The sequence below is a fragment of the Homalodisca vitripennis genome, chromosome 3 (genome assembly GCF_021130785.1).
Source record: "Homalodisca vitripennis isolate AUS2020 chromosome 3, UT_GWSS_2.1, whole genome shotgun sequence".
Lineage (NCBI taxonomy): Eukaryota > Metazoa > Arthropoda > Insecta > Hemiptera > Cicadellidae > Homalodisca > Homalodisca vitripennis.
Genome location: NC_060209.1, coordinates 30,444,182 through 30,462,411, shown reverse-complemented (window position 1 = coordinate 30,462,411; position 18,230 = coordinate 30,444,182). Strand labels below are relative to the sequence as shown.

General features: G+C 31.6%; 1 protein-coding gene and 1 long non-coding RNA gene across 2 annotated transcripts in view; one reads left to right on the top strand and one right to left on the bottom strand.

The window, feature by feature from the left end:
* The window catches only part of LOC124356748 (general odorant-binding protein 19d-like), an 87,909-nt gene extending 69,922 nt beyond the window's left edge, over positions 1 to 17,987 (top strand). The window contains exons 2-7 of the mRNA XM_046807932.1: positions 12,158 to 12,227; positions 13,477 to 13,529; positions 14,658 to 14,693; positions 15,586 to 15,706; positions 17,313 to 17,383; positions 17,833 to 17,987. Of these exons, the coding sequence (XP_046663888.1) occupies positions 12,158 to 12,227; positions 13,477 to 13,529; positions 14,658 to 14,693; positions 15,586 to 15,706; positions 17,313 to 17,383; positions 17,833 to 17,856 (375 nt within the window). The 3' untranslated portion in view covers positions 17,857 to 17,987. The remainder of the gene's footprint in view (positions 1 to 12,157; positions 12,228 to 13,476; positions 13,530 to 14,657; positions 14,694 to 15,585; positions 15,707 to 17,312; positions 17,384 to 17,832) is intronic.
* On the bottom strand, positions 6,046 to 8,277 carry LOC124356750. The gene is made up of 2 exons (XR_006921891.1): positions 6,447 to 8,277; positions 6,046 to 6,202 (listed from the first exon to the last, which is right to left on the bottom strand). It is a non-coding gene; the product is annotated as an uncharacterized LOC124356750 (long non-coding RNA).
* Positions 17,988 to 18,230: the final 243 nt, after the last annotated feature.

Below are 18,230 nucleotides of genomic sequence, written 5' to 3'. Positions count from 1 at the left end.
TCAAGCTGAGAGATCTGTCTAGATGCAGAAATAAGCTGTTACATCAAATCTGTAAAGCTAGATATCATGCAATCTCTGGTATTGTCAGTGTGTTTAATTGTTGTTATCTGTCTTACTGATACACATTACATTGGACCCCCAAGAATAGAAAGGATTCCGGACTCGCTTCATTTCGCTTCATTTTCTACATAAAGAGATTGCACTGTGTGTTTTCTTGTTGAGATGAAACTGAACATGTTTTCTATGGAAATGGTTTAAAACATAATGACGAAATGCCTGACTCACAAGGCCATGAGGAGTGAGTTCTCTCAACCCAGTACCTGCCATGATAAACAGCTTCACTTCCGCAGAGTAAGGTCGGAAGTGTATAGGAGAAGTTTCTCTTCCCATGGACGATTAGTACATAATCTTCCTGAATTCCTTAGAGATGTTGTCTGCTCATATTATAAGAATAAGATGACAAATTTATTGAGTCATTTAGCTTGTCAATAACAGTTATACAATAGTAAATTAATTATTAACATCATTGTTACTTTTAAGTGTTGATGTTTGCATCCAGTATTTCTCCATTTTTGGTTACTTTTAAGTAGATTGTATCAAAATTTATTGTTTATTTTATGAACTGTATTTATTTGTTTTGAAACATTTTACAATCCTTGTATGATAAAAATAGTTCAAAAAATCATATTTTGAAAACGCATCTTGATCATTTCTTTTTTGCAAAAATGATGTATCGATACTATTAATTATTGCGTAGTATAAATGTTAAAACAGAGAGTTTATATTGCAGTAAACTTGTATGAGTATCTATTCTCTGTAAGCATTTGGAATATAATATATATTAATTTCAAGGGCGGTTACTACAAATTAAAATAAACAAATTGAATTATGAGAGGTATATACAAATACTATACGTAAAGATCGATATAAATCAATAACGTCGACTTTGATAGCAAATGATATCCTAAATCAGTATTGTCCACTAACCAAGTGAAAACTTGAGCTATACAATTCATACTGTAGCACTAATACATGGTATCGATGTTGACTATTGATTTCTATCCTAGGGAAAATTCCTCTATCGATTCACGAAAAGATGCATTGTGGGATTTACTGAGCAAATAAGATCTCTGATCATAAAATATAAGAACATTGTTGGAAAGCCGTATGAGAAAATGGTTAAGTTAAAGTTCACATTAAAAATTAAAATAAAATTGTAGAAGTTATAAAAGTGAATTCACTCGAAGTATATGAAACTTAATTATATAAATGAACATAACGCGTCTGTATTATTCATGTATGTGACTCACATACGAGTATTTTATATTAGATTGTACTAATATAAAGATGCCTTTTATTTCACCTATAGAATGGATGTTTATTTATTTGTGAATCAGGATTACATAATCAGTTTACAATTTTGTTCTGTATGGTAAAATGTTTTAGCGGAATTTTTTTTATAACTAGGCCACTTTGTTGGAATCAGGCAACGACTTGGCTTGCCAACGTGTTGTCGATCAGCTTGCCGTTGGCATGGGTCAGGAACTGTGACTCACTGTATAATAACACAGTGAAGTATCTGAATATGCGCAATTCGTTTTGGCTGCAAACTCCAATTGTCATCAATTGTACGACGTCTAATTTTATTGTAATGTTTGCAATCAAAGTAAAAACTATAAAATGAACTACTGAACTGCTTACAATTCCTGCCCATACATTGGAAAATCTTGTTTTCGTGTTCTACAAAGATTGCATGTGTATTAATTGGATTAACCCCACACAGGTCGTGTTAGAGAGTTAAACGACCCTCACTGTTACAAGTATCTTTATCTGAGAAGAGGCCTTAAAGGAATCTAGAAAATTATTATTTACAGTATGTCCCATAAAAAACCAATGTGAAGATCAATACTAGGAGCGTCCATCGTGTGCACGAAGTCCTAGAAACTTTTGTGTCTTGAAAATGTACAGTTCATTTTCTATGAGGACTTTCCAAGCAGAAATACTACAACAAATTTCCTGCTACGATACTAAACCATGGCTTGTATTTAGGAATGACATCAAAACATTGGAAGTCTTCTTTATACTCTTCTGTACGAACATACCGTACTCGCCCGGCATCAAGCATATTTCACACAAAAGATCCAATGGACGACGGTGTGGCTTTTAAGTTCGAACGGCCTATTTGTGAAGTTTGCCACATACTAGCCTCCTGTTTTTTCATGAGCCCATAATAATAATAATACGTACCACAATAGCACTAATATTGTTTCAATGTTCACATGAGCTGATTTATAAGAATACTGAAGTACTTTGCACTTTCAATGTTTTTTAATCTGCAAAACCACGATAGTTATCCGATTTTGGAGGCTCCAGACAGGTCGACAGGAGTGTTAAACCCCCTTTGTGAATTTTCTGGGAACTAATCTCAATGGCTGCGGGAAAGATTGTGCTCCTAGCTCATAGTGGGGACCCATTAACTACCTATCCTTACAGCGTAGAATAGTGGAGATAGTAATAGGTTTTCACTCTGTATAGAGCAGTAGTAAAGGTGAAAACACTAACTAGTGTAGGGTTAGTGTGTAGATGTGTGTGGACTTAAGTTGCTGTCATTTGTACAATACAAATTTAGTTTTGGTCATCGTATACTTAATTACCACGTTTTTTTGTCAAGCATCCCTTGCTGACTCGAGTCCTGGTTTGTACTGTATTATGAATGCGAAGCCCCTTGCACTGTATTAATAAATCTTCCCCAAAAACATTCATTAAACTTAGAAGTGGCAAAGATCACCTATGCGGTTAATACACTGTTTTCAATGTCTTCTTGTATGTTGTGTGCATGCATTCAGGTCAGAATAGCTGATTGTATTTATACGTGGCTCAGATTAAATACCACTTATCACTCCCGCATCATTTGCGAAGTATGCAGTAATTGAAAAGATTGAGAAAGAAATCACAACCTTTCTTGTTTCACGGTCTTTGTATATTACCAAGAGGACGGACTCCTGAGAGCCCAAAGAATCGAGTCATTTCCTGAGCTATGTAATAAGTTCTCCACATCCGAGTGGCGAGTACTCATATCACATTATTGTCTGGGATCACACATGGTAGGGAATCACACCTTTCATGTCGAACTATTATAGCAAGGATGGATATGCCCAATCATCCAAACTGATGGAGTTTCATGTACAGTTTCAGATCTATTGTTCAATTCGTTCTCGAGATGACGAAATTGCTCTTGGTCGAATTATTTTATGTCAAATTATAAAATATTGTTATAATTTAAACACATGTTAAGATAATATTATTATTTTAATAGCAAAATAAGGCTTTAGGTTGCGGCTGCCTTGTTTTACACGATAAATACTAAAAGATTAAATAGTCACTCAATAGGGGTTTATTATTGAAAATGTTGGGATAAAATCCTCAAATTGGATCGTTAATTATTTAATTATAATTTTGTCTTTTACACATAAAACTTATCTTTGTATGTATCATTCAAGAATACCATTACTCCCGTTACGAGAATTTCGGGAGAGTAGTGTTCCACCACATTGACTATTTTGAATCTTTTAAGGTCGGATTTGCAAACGGCATTTTATGTACTAATAAAATAGCTTTTCATTGACACACCACTCATTGTATGCTCTTATTTTTGAACCCTTGTAATACTACCCGTTACGAGAATCTTTTAAGGTCGGATTTGCAAACGGCATTTTATGTACTAATAAATAGCTTTTCATTGACACACCACTCATTGTATGCTCTTATTTAGTGTTTATTTTTGAACCCTTCTATACTTCCGTTACGAGAATCTTTTAAGGTCGGATTTGCAAACGGCATTTTATGTACTAATAAATAGCTTTTTCATTGACACACCACTCATTGTATGCTCTTATTTAGTGTTTATTTTTGAAACCCTTCTATACTTCCGTTACGAGAATCTTTTAAGGTCGGATTTTCACAAACGGCATTTTATGTACTAATAAATAGCTTTTCATTGACACACCACTCATTGTATGCTCTTATTTAGTGTTTATTTTTGAACCCTTCTATACTTCCGTTACGAGAATCTTTTAAGGTCGGATTTTCAAACGGCATTTTATGTACTAATAAATAGCTTTTCATTGACACACCACTCATTGTATGCTCTTATTTAGTGTTTATTTTTGAACCCTTCTATACTTCCGTTACGAGAATCTTTTAAGGTCGGATTTGCAAACGGCATTTTATGTACTAATAAATAGCTTTTCATTGACACACTACACTCATTGTATGCTCTTATTTAGTGTTTATTTTTGAACCCTTCTATACTTCCGTTACGAGAATCTTTTAAGGTCGGATTTTCAAACGGCATTTTATGTACTAATAAATAGCTTTTCATTGACACACCACTCATTGTATGCTCTTATTTAGTGTTTATTTTGAACCCTTCTATACTTCCGTTACGAGAATCTTTTAAGGTCGGATTTGCAAACGGCATTTTATGTACTAATAAATAGCTTTTCATTGACACACCACTCATTGTATGCTCTTATTTAGTGTTTTTTTTTAACCCTTGTATACTTCCGTTACGAGAATCTTTTTAAGGTCGGATTTGCAAACGGCATTTTATGTACTAATAAATAGCTTTTCATTGACACACCACCACTCATTGTATGCTCTTATTTAGTGTTTATTTTTTGAACCCTTGTATACTTCCGTTACGAGAATCTTTTAAGGTCGGATTTGCAAACGGCATTTTATGTACTAATAAATAGCTTTTCATTGACACACCACCACTCATTGTATGCTCTTATTTAGTGTTTTTTTTTTTAAACCCTTGTATACTTCCGTTTGAGAAGGTAAACTTTCAGTCAGTATTTTATAAAATACTTAAAATAGTGTTTATATCCAGGAGCATTATGCGAAGAAAAGACAGTGCAAATCCAGACGTCTCAGTAAGATATAAGAATTCTAGAAGCAAACAATTTCTCTAGTGATCAAAGTGTTTTTTTCAATTATAGTTCCTAAGTCTGGTCATCGGGTTGCGCTGTAATTCAAGTAATATCTATGTGTTATATTTTTTCTCCTTCTATTTTGCTTTTGAGGAAGGTTTAATGCCTTTGTATGTAATGATATGAAATTCGTTCTGTCTTTCGGAATATTGGGGCGCATTGTGTACAAATGTTTTCTTTTCTATCCTGCAAGTTATTTATATAACGGAATTTTGATGTGAAACTTTAAGCTGTTTCATAATTTTTACATAAAATTCAAACATAAATATTCACTTAGCATAGAATATATATTTAATAATTTATATTTTATATTTTATACATTACAAATTCAATATACATGTGTAATGGAATTTAAGTATATACTTTTAAATATTTTTCGGCTGAGCTTATCAGTTCAAAATTATAAAACTATAATAATAGAATAATGAAATTATATATATCTCTATTTTATTGCTAGATGTGACTTTTTAACTTTTTACATCTATATCATTGTCTGTGATTAAAAAAAGCTTTATAATAAAATAGGACTCGATCCTAAAATTTAGTAATATTACAGAAAGTGCATGTTCAAATGTTAGAGTTTAAACACTATTCTTTCGTAAAAAAAAACCCGTACGAATTTAAATAAAGTTTTAAATTCGCACATAAATTGATAACTGGGAGGAGATAAGAAGGTGCATCGAGAATTTTGTTGTTAAATTATATTCTCATATATGTCGTTATGACGACTTCTACATTCCCTTGATACATCTTACTTTATGTTTATAAAAATGTGTTCAATCAAGCGAGACTTTTTCTACAAGTATTTTTTATGAAACATTCAGCATTCATGCAAGAAAAATTCAGCGAAGTATAAAAGAATTTTGAAACTCGTAAGTATAATCATAGCTTACATAACAAAAACGTTCTGTCCATATATTTTTTAGCCGAAGAGTCCGATCTGGTCAAAAAGTGACAAAATAATCTCACCTTCGCTATGTTCGAAATATTCTATTGAGAGCTTAAACTCTTGTTGAAAGTATAAAAACACAGGTGAAAAAAAACACAACAATGAAACAATAAGTTTGTTTTGTTTTATCAACAAAATACTCAACAACTAATACATAAATTATGACTATAAAGACGTTCTTCCGAGAAGAGTATTCTAACCCTGCTACTGACAGTGGAGTGTCACGTGCCGGTGTCTAATCTTTTATACTGATGTTTTGCTGAAATGATCAAAACACATTTTATTGATTAGTAATCAAAATTAAATTAAATAATTATAAATACAATCCCTTGTAATCATAATGAACAGATTTTCAACAGACTGCAAATAGAATGTAATTTATTACTTTCGTTGCTTCATAATTTAATATAAAATTTAAAAAATCTGGCACACAAACTTCTTCCAAGCTAGTTTATTATAATAAGAATATCTATTTTATAACCTATAAGTTATCTTGTGGTTACCTGTGCAGATTTGATTTTGGCGCATGAAAGATGTTTAACAGCTGCTTCACATTTATCTAGCCCCTCAACGTCTGAAAAAAAAAAAAAAATACTTTGTACCATAAAAACAACTGTTTCATAATATTATAAGTGTATGGTGGCTTTACAAATAAATCTCTATCCTCTAGTTATATCATGATTAAGCTAATGTTCATACCAAAAACTGATTCTAAATTCATTGATGTTCCATGACTTACTTACTTAAAAGGCTTTCCAAATATAAACATTGTACTGATATGTCGAGAGATATGAATTCCAATAATTTTAATATCATATAATATAATATGTAGTTTGTTCTAAAATACTGCGAATGTTATAAAGAGCAATAAATGTAATTCGTTCACAAACAGTTTACACACATTCTATAGATTAATATATTTACACACATTCTAATATATTATTCCATGTTTTAAATTAAGCTGTGTTATTGGTAAATACGAATAAATTTATTATTAATAAAATAATATTTTGGTATTAAGATGTTTTATTTTCATTGTATATGAATGGAGATTAAAAATAAATAATCGGTACAGCTCCCTTGTAGTTTGTGTCGTAGTTACAGAAACAAGACTAAATACGAGTACCTTAAAAGAATTTTACCAATATTACCTTTAATGGTATTCAATTTTTGTAATTTTCAGGTATTTGGTTCGGTTAATTTACTTTTATTTAATATACACAGTACTTTAATACACTTCATAAAGTGAAAAATAAAACATTGAAATATAAATAACTTTTTAGAACGATAAAATTTTATATTGTTCCATTGGGGAGAAAATCTTAAATAGCTATGACTATCAAATTTAAAAACGAAGTAAATTCACCCAAAACCGATATAAACCGGCAAAGTGAAGACATTTGTTCAGATACAATACAAAAATAATGTTGCAGATCAATTTAGTCAAGAGTGCCTTCGAAGTTTTTTAATTAAATTTTCCGCAGTTGTCAATCTAGGAGGATTAATACTCATAGTCATGTTTAATGTGTAACATTTTATAATTAATTATTGTCTCAGCTTGCTCTTTTATTTTTCACGCTGTTTCCCTCCAGTTCATTTGTGACATGTTCGTGCAATTTTTGAACATGCCGTTACGATCAAAAATCTTCAACTTACAAATGATAAACTAAGAATTACATTTTTAAATACAATGAATGCAAATATTAAATTAATTGAGCTGGATAAACCATGAGGTAATCTAAAATTTGTATGGTTTCATTAACATAAAATAATCGCCTTTTAAATAATTTCACTGATAAGATTATTTTATTCTACCATGTACACTATATGGAACAAAATAATGTTCTTTTTATAAATGAAACCCGTGATAAATAAATAATTAGAAAAGTTATAATGCATGGCTACATTCCTGCATGGTATCGCAAGTCCTAATAATGTGTGATGAGGAATATAAATAAAATTATCGTTTTATTAAAAGTAATAAATACAAAACTCTGTTCTTTAAATTAGTAGCGAATTATCATATATAACCTATATATACCTAGAATCTGGATTATATCAGTTAGATTAATACTGTGCTTACAGGTTAAACTAAATCAAATGTCCTGCATTTATACATAATTTATGAGTAGAATTGTTTAACAGTGCCGTAGTATGCTGCAATATACGAAAGCAGAAAGCACTGGCGGTAATGTTATTTTGTTTGATGGTTTTCCGTGATGTTAAAAGGGCCTATGAACCAGAAACAATCTATGTCTAAAATATCCATGGGATCACTATCTACATGGGAAAATACGAGAAAAAGTTATATGAATAAAAGTGCTTGCTGAGGAAACCGTGGGGGGGGGGGGGGTGGGGGGGGGGGGGGGTGGGGGGGGGGGGGGGTGGGGGGGGGGGGGGGTGGGGGGGGGGGGGGGTGGGGGGGGGGGGGGGTGGGGGTTGGCGCAAACAAAAGTTAATTATCTTTAACCGTATGTACAGGGTTGTACCAAAACGTTTTGAATAGGACTTTAAAATAAAGTACCGTGTTACCCTACCTACAATACGGAACAGCTCCAGATTTTTTTCCTAACTTGCTATTGACCTATTTTTCCATGAAATATGTGGTACGGGCATTTTTCACTGGATTTTCTAAATTTAAAAAATATTCAAAATTTAAGAATACAAAAAATCCTAACACTCAAAATTCTTAAATAGCAACATATAATAAATTTTATATCAAATAAAAGGTCTTTTTAAAACAAACTTTTTTTTGTATTTAACTTTTTCCCCTATCTCTTACTGTTTCAAAATGGCAGCCGAAAAAACTGAATTACGTATATCTGTTTACAAAATGTAACAAATTATTTTTATTTGAACAAACAGGTTTTTTGTGATTAAATAAACAGAATTTGTTATGAAATCAGGCCAAAATTAAGCATGTTTTAATTTTGTAATTTTGGCCCAATATTTTTGTAGTAGTTTCCATGTTATCTTTTTAAAGATAACATTGATTCATGTATGCATAATCTCAATGCAGTCTTGGACTAGAAAGGTACTTTGTACCACCCTCAACAGGCTTATCACTTGCGGTAAGCTGGCTAGACATCTTTATCTGACAAATGTGATAAGGCTACCCTTAGTTCAGTTCATTGGTGTCTGCTGTTAAGGACAGCTTGTGGTTTTTCGAAATGCCGTACACAAATGCAGAGGCATTCGATATGCTAATGGTGTTAGGCGAATGTTTTCAAAAACTATGTGGCTTCTGCGAGGGTATATGCCGAACGGTTTCCAAATAGAGAACCTCAGTTCACGAATGGCCTTTCAAAGACTTGCTATTCGAGTTCGTGAAACAGGACAGGTACAGCCTGACAGCAATAAGGGAAAAACGCTTGCAAGGCCTGTAAGAAGTGATAGGGCACCAGAAGTATTGGCGGCAGTGCAACTAAACCCAAATGATTCTTCCAGAAGAATAGCTATTGATTCTGGTATGAGTCAAAGTTCAGTGGTGAGGATCCTGAAAGACAATAAAATGCATCCCTACAAGATGTCCCTGCATCAAGAACTTCATGGTGATGATGGCATTCAAAGAATGAATTTTTGTTTTGTGGGCAAGAGAAAAGTTGCTACAAAATGAACATTTTTTTCGCAATCTACTATGGTGTGACGAAGCTACATTTCGGAGCAACGGCGAAGTTAACCGTCACAACATGAGGTACTGGGCTCATGAGAACCCCCACTGGATACGAGAGGTTGACAACCAGAGGTACTGGACTGTGAATACTTGGTGTGGTATTGTTGGTAGGAGAATTGTAGGTCCTTTTTTCTTTGAAGGACAAACTAGATGGAGAGACTTATAACAATTTTTTAAATAATCACTTGCCTAACTTATTAATAGATGTACCTGACGAAGTTGTTGGCAATATGTGGTTTATGCACGACGGTGCTCCGGCTCACTACTCGCACAACGTGCGACAAAACGCTTGATGAACAATATCCTGGAAGATGGGTTGGAAGAGGTGGTCCAGTTAACTACCCACCAAGATCCCCTGATTTGACCTGTATGGACTTTTTACTTTTGGGGTAGGCTGAAAGACTTAGTTTATGTTTTACGACCGACAACACCCGAAGATATGATGCAGCGAATCCGGAATGCTATAAATTCAATCAGCCACGAAGAAGTGTTGCGAGCTGTAGATAGCTTAAGTTCCAGATTAGAACTGTGTTTAGCAAATGACGGACTACAATTCGAGCACCTTTTACTAGCAAAATCAATGAAAGGTAAGATTATGGCTAGTTCAGAGGTCATTCCGAGCTATTAAGCAAATTAAAAATTAAAGGACATATTTTTATTTCATATAATTTAAAATTAATTTGTTACATTTTGTAAACAGATATACGTAATTCAGTTTTTCGGCTGCCATTTTGAAACAGTAAGAGATAGGGAAAAAAGTTAAATACAAAAAAAGTTTGTTTTAAAAAGACCTTTTATTTGATATAAAATTTATTATATGTTGCTATTTAAGAATTTTGAGTGTTAGGATTTTTTGTGTTCTTAAATTTTGAATATTTTTTAAATTTAGAAAATCCAGTGAAAAATGCCCGTACCACATATTTCATTGAAAAATAGGTCAATAGCAAGTTAGGAAAAAAATCTGGAGCTGTTCCGTTTTGTAGGTAGGGTAACACGGTACTTTATTTTAAAGTCCTATTTCAAAACGTTTTGGTACACCCTGTACATACGGTTTAAGATAATTAACTTTTGTTTGCGCCAAAAATGTTCGGTTTGTAATAAGACCTTTAAATTGATGTATCACACGACCCATGTTTACATTTGAAAATTCCCCAAAAAGTACCCCTACCCCCCAAATTGGGCCCTTTAGGGGCATTTTTCAAAATTAAAAATAATTTTAACAGATTCAGAGAGGCCAAATTTATGGAGAAAAGAGATAGAAAAAGTTTGGAAGTCAGTTATTAAGACAGCTGTAAATACTGCACGGGTTGGTCAGACTCACCCTGTATAGCAGATTAAAAGGCTCTAACAAGTTGTTTACATTTGTATAAATTCTTTTCCACTTTTGAATAGAATGTTAATGTTAACGCAAAGTGGAAGATCAAAACGTAGGCATGGCTTTGTCCTCCTAAGCTCCCCCATACTACAGAGCATGGCCGAGCATGTACAGAGCATGTGTGTGGACTGAGGAGTCCCAACATGCCCGACGAATATTTGTATATGGTTAGACGGTCTGGCACGACAGCCAACTCTATTGGTTCGCTTGACACGGCCTCAGTTATTTACCCGAGTTGGCCAATATGATAGTGGTGTTTCTTAATAAATACACGAATAAAGACGGCTACGCTGTTTTAAGAAAAAAAAAAAAAAAAATGATGATGATTCTAACCTTTAAGAACTCATCCATGGAAACATTAAAAATTGCCTCGCATGTTTCTCGTATGGTTATTGGAAAAATATTATTTTACATCACATGCACCGATTTTTCATCTTCCTCTTCTTTTTTAAACATAGAAACCGGTACATAAACCTAGAACTGACTCAAAATCTGTTGCACAACAATGCTCCACCATGCTCAATCAGGTGTTCCACTTTTGTGGACATAACCCAACTTGTTGGGTAGACGTGTTGGACGTCAGGTCACTTTCAACCAAACTACCTCCTCCAAAACATGAAATAATAATAAAATTGTACAAGAATGTATGCAGCTGAAATAATGCAATGCTGAAAGTTAATATTATGTAATTTCCTTTTAAAAACAATTGTTCTCTCAAAGTTTTAATATACCAGGCTGTTAAGAAATATATATTATTTCTAAGCCACACTAGTATTAGCTTGTATAAAACGAGACAAGATCGAACTTTGCCGAAATTTAGTTGGAGGGTTTGTTCCAAAAGGAACTAGTCCCAAAAGATATTATGAAATTCTCTAATAAAATAACACAATTTCAAATAATGTAATTGTTTTGTATTTTATTTTTCCTAAACAAATATTTTACATGACAATGTCTTTATGAAGCTTAGTTGAAAAATACTCCAGTTGCAAATACTTAATTTTTATGGGTTGTACTTTATACTGATATTTAGTTATAATTTGTTACAAAATTACAATATATAATATAACACTAGTTTAAACTAAATATACTAAGTACTAATAATGGAGAATACGGACATTCTCCACCCACTGCAACAGTTTAATAGGAATCGCCTTATGTGATTGCAGGCCAAAGTGGATCTCGAGGAGGCTGAGAAATTCTTCAACAAATGCAAGGAAGAGACGGGAGCAGAAGAAAGTATGTATATACATAAAATATTAATTTCATAATATAATTTATAAAATTAATACTAATGAATATTAAATAAATTTTAAATTATTTTTATTACTAAGTATTTTCTGATATCTCTCCTGTAGGCAGCAAGAGACAAAAACCAATAAAGAAAATGAATATGGCTCTTATATAAACTAGAAAGAAGTTGCATGATTTGATCTTTTCAGTTTTGTGCAGTAGTTGGGAGAGCAATAAAGAAACTACCCTAAAAACTGATGAAGATTCTGTATACATATAACTTATTACTGTACATCTCTTCAGCATTTCAGTAACCTTATTCACGCTGTATGGGTGCTTTGTACGTTTCCAATAACTTAGTTTTGAATATCTCATTACCGTAAGCCTGGGTGCCACGTGGACTAACTACTGTATTGTGTTGGTAATTTTAAATCATTATGGATTTTTTTATCATTACGGAAATGTGTTTGCGCACGCTAAGGCAGCAAAGTTTAAGGGGCCAGGTATCGCAAACAATCACATTTGTGTGAATACAATCTTTTTACAATCATAATCATTTACCAATCAAAATATTAAATCCTTCAATCCTTAACTCTTCCCCCACAATATTAAACCGACCGCTCCTTCCAGGATATTTATGTTGTGTTGAGAATTGCTTTCAACACACCATGAGTGTTCTAAAATACCTACTTGAAAGAACTCTGAAGCCAAAACCATATGAGTAATAAGTGTGTATATTGTATGATCAGTATATGCCTGTACAGTTTTATGTCGCTACCTGGACGGTCAAAAGTGTCCTAAACAGTTGATTTATATATAGCTACTTAAAAGTGCTATTTACCTAGTGCAAGTTTATTTGTAATATTAGATGGTTAAGAGAAAATATTTGGCCAGTTTTACCATTCCAGTTATAATGTAATTTCGTTTGGAATTTCTGATTATTTTGTCTTTTTTATCAAACTAACATGAATATTACTGCGTATTAATAGTACTCTTATCATTAAATAACTTTAAATCGTGTAAGGTCCACCTAAGTATTTTAGTTTAAATTTTGAGGTACAACAATACTGAAATTTTGAGGTATAATTTAGAAACATAAATTTTAATTTTAGAAAATGTTCAGTTCTTATATGAAAGTTAAGTTATAATATACGAGACAATGTTATATATTTATATTGATACATGATACATTTAGCTTGAAATGATTGTATTGTTGCTGTAACGCTATTTCTAACTGAATTACTTTTTCTTTCAGCTTTCGAGGACACATACAAAAAGGATATACTACCGTCCAGCGAGAAGGGAAAGGTGAGTGATGATATTAACGCTGTGTGATTACAACACGAAAGTTATAGTCTTACCTTCGAAGACTAAAACAGGTTTTTTTATTCAAATTGAAAATTAAAAAACCTGTAAATTAAAATTGATAATTACGGATTTGAGCCAAGCTGATATATGCTAAACATAGTAATTTTCATAAATATAGTAAAATAGATAATGATCTTATCAGTGTTTCTATGAGTAAGCGTTTTAACTCTTTTCTTGGTAGTATTTAGTGACAGTTATAACTAAAAGCATGATATAACTAAAACATTTAATCCCCTTTCGAGTTTCGGGACAGTGATACTAGTGAAACTAATGGAATACTACATAAAAATAGTTTGGGGAGTCTTTAAATTTTATGACTGCAAGCCAACTTGAAAAAATAGTTATTTGAAAGCAGTAATAGCGTTGCTTTATGGCTAACATGCGTTCTAAGAAAAAATTTACTTTGATTATGTGTTAATTGTAATATTATTAATCACTTAGTAGAATAGTATGTTCTTTTTTATTCTACAAACTAGCTAAGGTTGGCTTACTGGGTGTAATAATACCCATATATTCAAAAATAATGTTGGCTCGATTTTTGTGTTCTTTCTTTACTCTTGAAATCCCTCAGTCTTTGCCTGTCTGTGGCTTTACGTAAATATTTTTTTTTATATTTGCGACAAAGGCTGAACATCATATACCCTAAACAACCAAGGCAACTCTTTTCGTTATAACCACCTTATGTAAAAACGCTATTAACGTAAAGATCTGATATTTTGTATTCACACGGTAGCAAACTGTATCAATCTATCAGATATTGTTAGCATGACAGTACATTTGTGTTTGCTGAACTACTCTTATTCACCTTACAGACTACCACTACACCGAATGTAGATTTTCCTATCAGTGTTTCTATCAATCAGTGTTTTAATCTCTTTTTTTGCAGTATATACTGAGAGTTGATACAGTCAGGGTGATGTATCTACAAATGGATTAACGCTATGAAAAGGGTTAACTCCCGAATTTATTTAATTATACACTTTATATCCTTCTGTGACCTCTTTAATATTAATAAGTAATTAGGATACTTATATTATTAGTAAATTAATTACCATATCCTGTTTTCAGTGTTTGCTGGAGTGTAAAATGAGACTCAAAGGCGTCGTAAGTAAACCGTTTACTATTTTCATAAAGTTAGTTATTATTTTTTTGAAAAATTTGAAGAAGTTTATACAACGTAATTAATACTGTACTCATTATTATAACAAATGAATTTCATAAGGTTCAGATATCATTGTGTCTTAAAACATATCATTAAGTAAAGTTGTCCCGTTTTCCTTTTTGGTCATGTTAGTATAAACCATAGCTAAGTACCTTAAATAAAAGCACTCATCGAGAGAATGATTGATACTACAAAAAAATAAATGCAAATTGACATGATGATCTTAAAAATCAATGTTTTTGGTAGCCCAATAAAGAACTTATAAAAAATAAGCTCAAATTTAAAGCTAAAATGTATTGAAACATTGAATTAAAGAAGCAACACCTTTTATGTTGGCAAAATAGTGTGTTCCAGATTTATCAAAAAAGAAATTGTAAATTAAACTATCGAGTTGACATTTTTATCTATACTTTTATCTATATATAATAGTTATAAAAGTTAACGAAATGAAAATATTTTAATGAAGTAATTCATTAATTACTTCAATAAACAGTATAAAATAGATTTTTCCGAAAATGTTTTTTACTTTGTGTGAGTGAAAATTGTAATACATAGCATATTAGCAAATTTACTGCCACGATTTCTACTGCAGAAGTAATTTCTAGATTGGTATAATCTTATAAACAAAGTAACTACTGTTGTTATGGCCTTTTCTTCAAGCAAAATAGTTTGATACTAAAGAAAATTTTAATAAGATTTACACGATTATTTTCATTAAATGTCATAAGTTCACCCCCAATTTCTTCCAATTGTGTATCATAAATAAAATGTTCTGCTTGAGATTGATAGTATTGATCGTATTTATAATTGACAGTATTCTGTGTGATTCTGCAGTATGACGAGGATGGCAAGTACAGTCCTGAGGGCGCCAAGAAGTACATCAGTAAGGTTTTCGATCACAAACGTGAGAACATTGACAAGGTGTTGGAGATTTTTGAAGAGTGTAAAAAGATTGGTGAGTTGCTGGTAGTTTTTTTTTTTACTTTAGATATATTATCTAATGCAGGTATAGGTCGATTTGACAAAAATGAAATGTTCTGAGTAGGCCTACATTTGAGAGATTAAATGTTTTTATATTTGAAGTATCTACAGTTTGGCACTATCAGATCTTACAAATATGTAGTTTATAATATGTGTTAGTAAACTGAATGTTTCCTTTAATAACTGAATAGCTCCTATTTTGCAAACATTTTGCAATAATGAGGATAAAATATTTTTAGTTTCCAAAAAGTTCAATTCTGTCTAGACTGATAATTATGAATTAAATATTTAAGAAAACAAATAGCCTGCCTATATCGGTCACCTTATATCATTGAGTTCATAGTGAAAGCTAAAGAGTTTGAAAAAATTCCAAATAAAAATAAAAATGTTTTGTTACATAAAACCCTCAAAACAGCACATATATTTTGTTATAAAAACTAAGTTTTCAATTTAGGGAAATTGCAGTTTTGTTCACGTTTAGTAAAGTATGAAATAGTATGAAACATCTGTGATAAAAGGGTAAAATGTTTAATTTACTTCTTATATTTGCATACTAGTATTGTTATCCACGGACGTAATGTATATGCAACACAAAATATAAATTTCACGTTTTATTTTATAATGAAAACCAACTGTGCAACGAATGAACAAATTTTGATTCATGAACGTTCATGAAGTTTATGGTTCACGCCTCATCGAAATATTGTTAACATAATTAAAACCAAGAAGGGTTTTAGGTTCGCTGAATCTTAATATTTTGAAATTATAAATTGAAATATTAGAAACATAAAATATAATTTTAATATAGCATATTTCTCCTGTTCTTTAGGGATGTAAAATATGAAGAGAGGTTGGACTTCTAACGAAAATCCCTTCAAATTAGTTGACCTAATTGTCGTCGTGGGTTACAAAATGTACGTTTTGTATTTAATTAAGTTTTAGTTCAAGACAGGTGTGAATAACTTTGCATCTATTCTATTGATGATTTTGTTACTAAAAAGGGTGTGGGTTGACCTATTAATCGATCAACAGTGTCATATTTTAATAAACCAAGCGTAGATTAAGAAAGAAATGCTTGTTAACAAAGTGCACAGCACAGAAAATTGAGATAGTGGTCAAAACGATTAAGTGGGGGAAATAACCACAGGAAAAGTAAATTACTAATGGTTATATACATTTATTGTACTAATTTTATTGTGATCCGATTCACTATTATCAACATCTGTAAACACCAAGTAGTATCATCAACATCTATAACACCAATGTACTATCATCAGCATCTGTAAACACCAATGCACTATCATCAAACATCGATAAACACCAATGCACTATCATCAACATCTGTAAACACAAATGCACTATCATCAACATCTGTAAACACCAATGCACTATCATCAACATCGATAAACACCAATGCACTATCATCAACATCTGTAAACACCAATGCACTATCATCAACATCTGTAAACACAAATGCACTATCATCAACATCTGTAAACACCAATATACTATCATCATCTGTAAACACCAATGTATGTCACCAATCAACATCTATAACATCAATTTTGTTTGAGTTGCAGATGTTGAGGGATTGAACAAGTGCGAAGTTGCTTATAAACACGTAGAGTGTGGTCAGAAAAAACTACGTGAGGTACGTACCACCTGAATAAATATATGTTCCAATATATTTATCGCAATAGCATGTTATATTTATCGATGATAAATAAATAGAATTCAGCAAAGTCCATATTTATCTACATATGTTTAAAAACTGTAAGTTGTTTTTTTATCCGAGACAAAAACAATAGTGAATGGCAAATCGATTTACAGAATTATATTAATTGTTTTTAATGCAAACCAAGTAGAATTAAAAATTGAATATTTAATTTACAATTAACTAATAAAACAGTCATGATAATATTAAATGTTTATTCAATATTTATATTGAGGTATTTTTTAATCTGTATTTATACAGAATTTTTCGCAACTACGTAATATACAAAATATAATATTTTTTGTATACTAAACATGTTTGAATTAATATGTTAGAATACATATTTATATGTTGCAATATGTTAATCTAAAATTCCTCTTTTTCAGCACAACATCAGCTTCAAGGACTAAACACGGGCAACAAACGCAGCACGTGTAATCTTTTTTATTTGACAGAGAGAGAAATTTCTCCCAGTCTGTGTTAAGAAATTTTTTTGTTAATTAAATAAATAAATAATGTTAAATAAAATACAAATATTCTATTCTTGCTTCTCTTACTCCCGCCTTTTCAAGACATGTCACACACGTATGTAGGAGTTCTTAAAATTGTGTCATTAATATATATGACACAGAACATTAACATATATATGACATAATATATATATATTTATATAAATATTTCGTGTACTGTAATAAAAACTTCATTATATTATGGTATTTGTTTAAAATTATTGTTTAATTCAAAATTTAAATAATAACTATGCATTTTTATAACTTATTCTAGT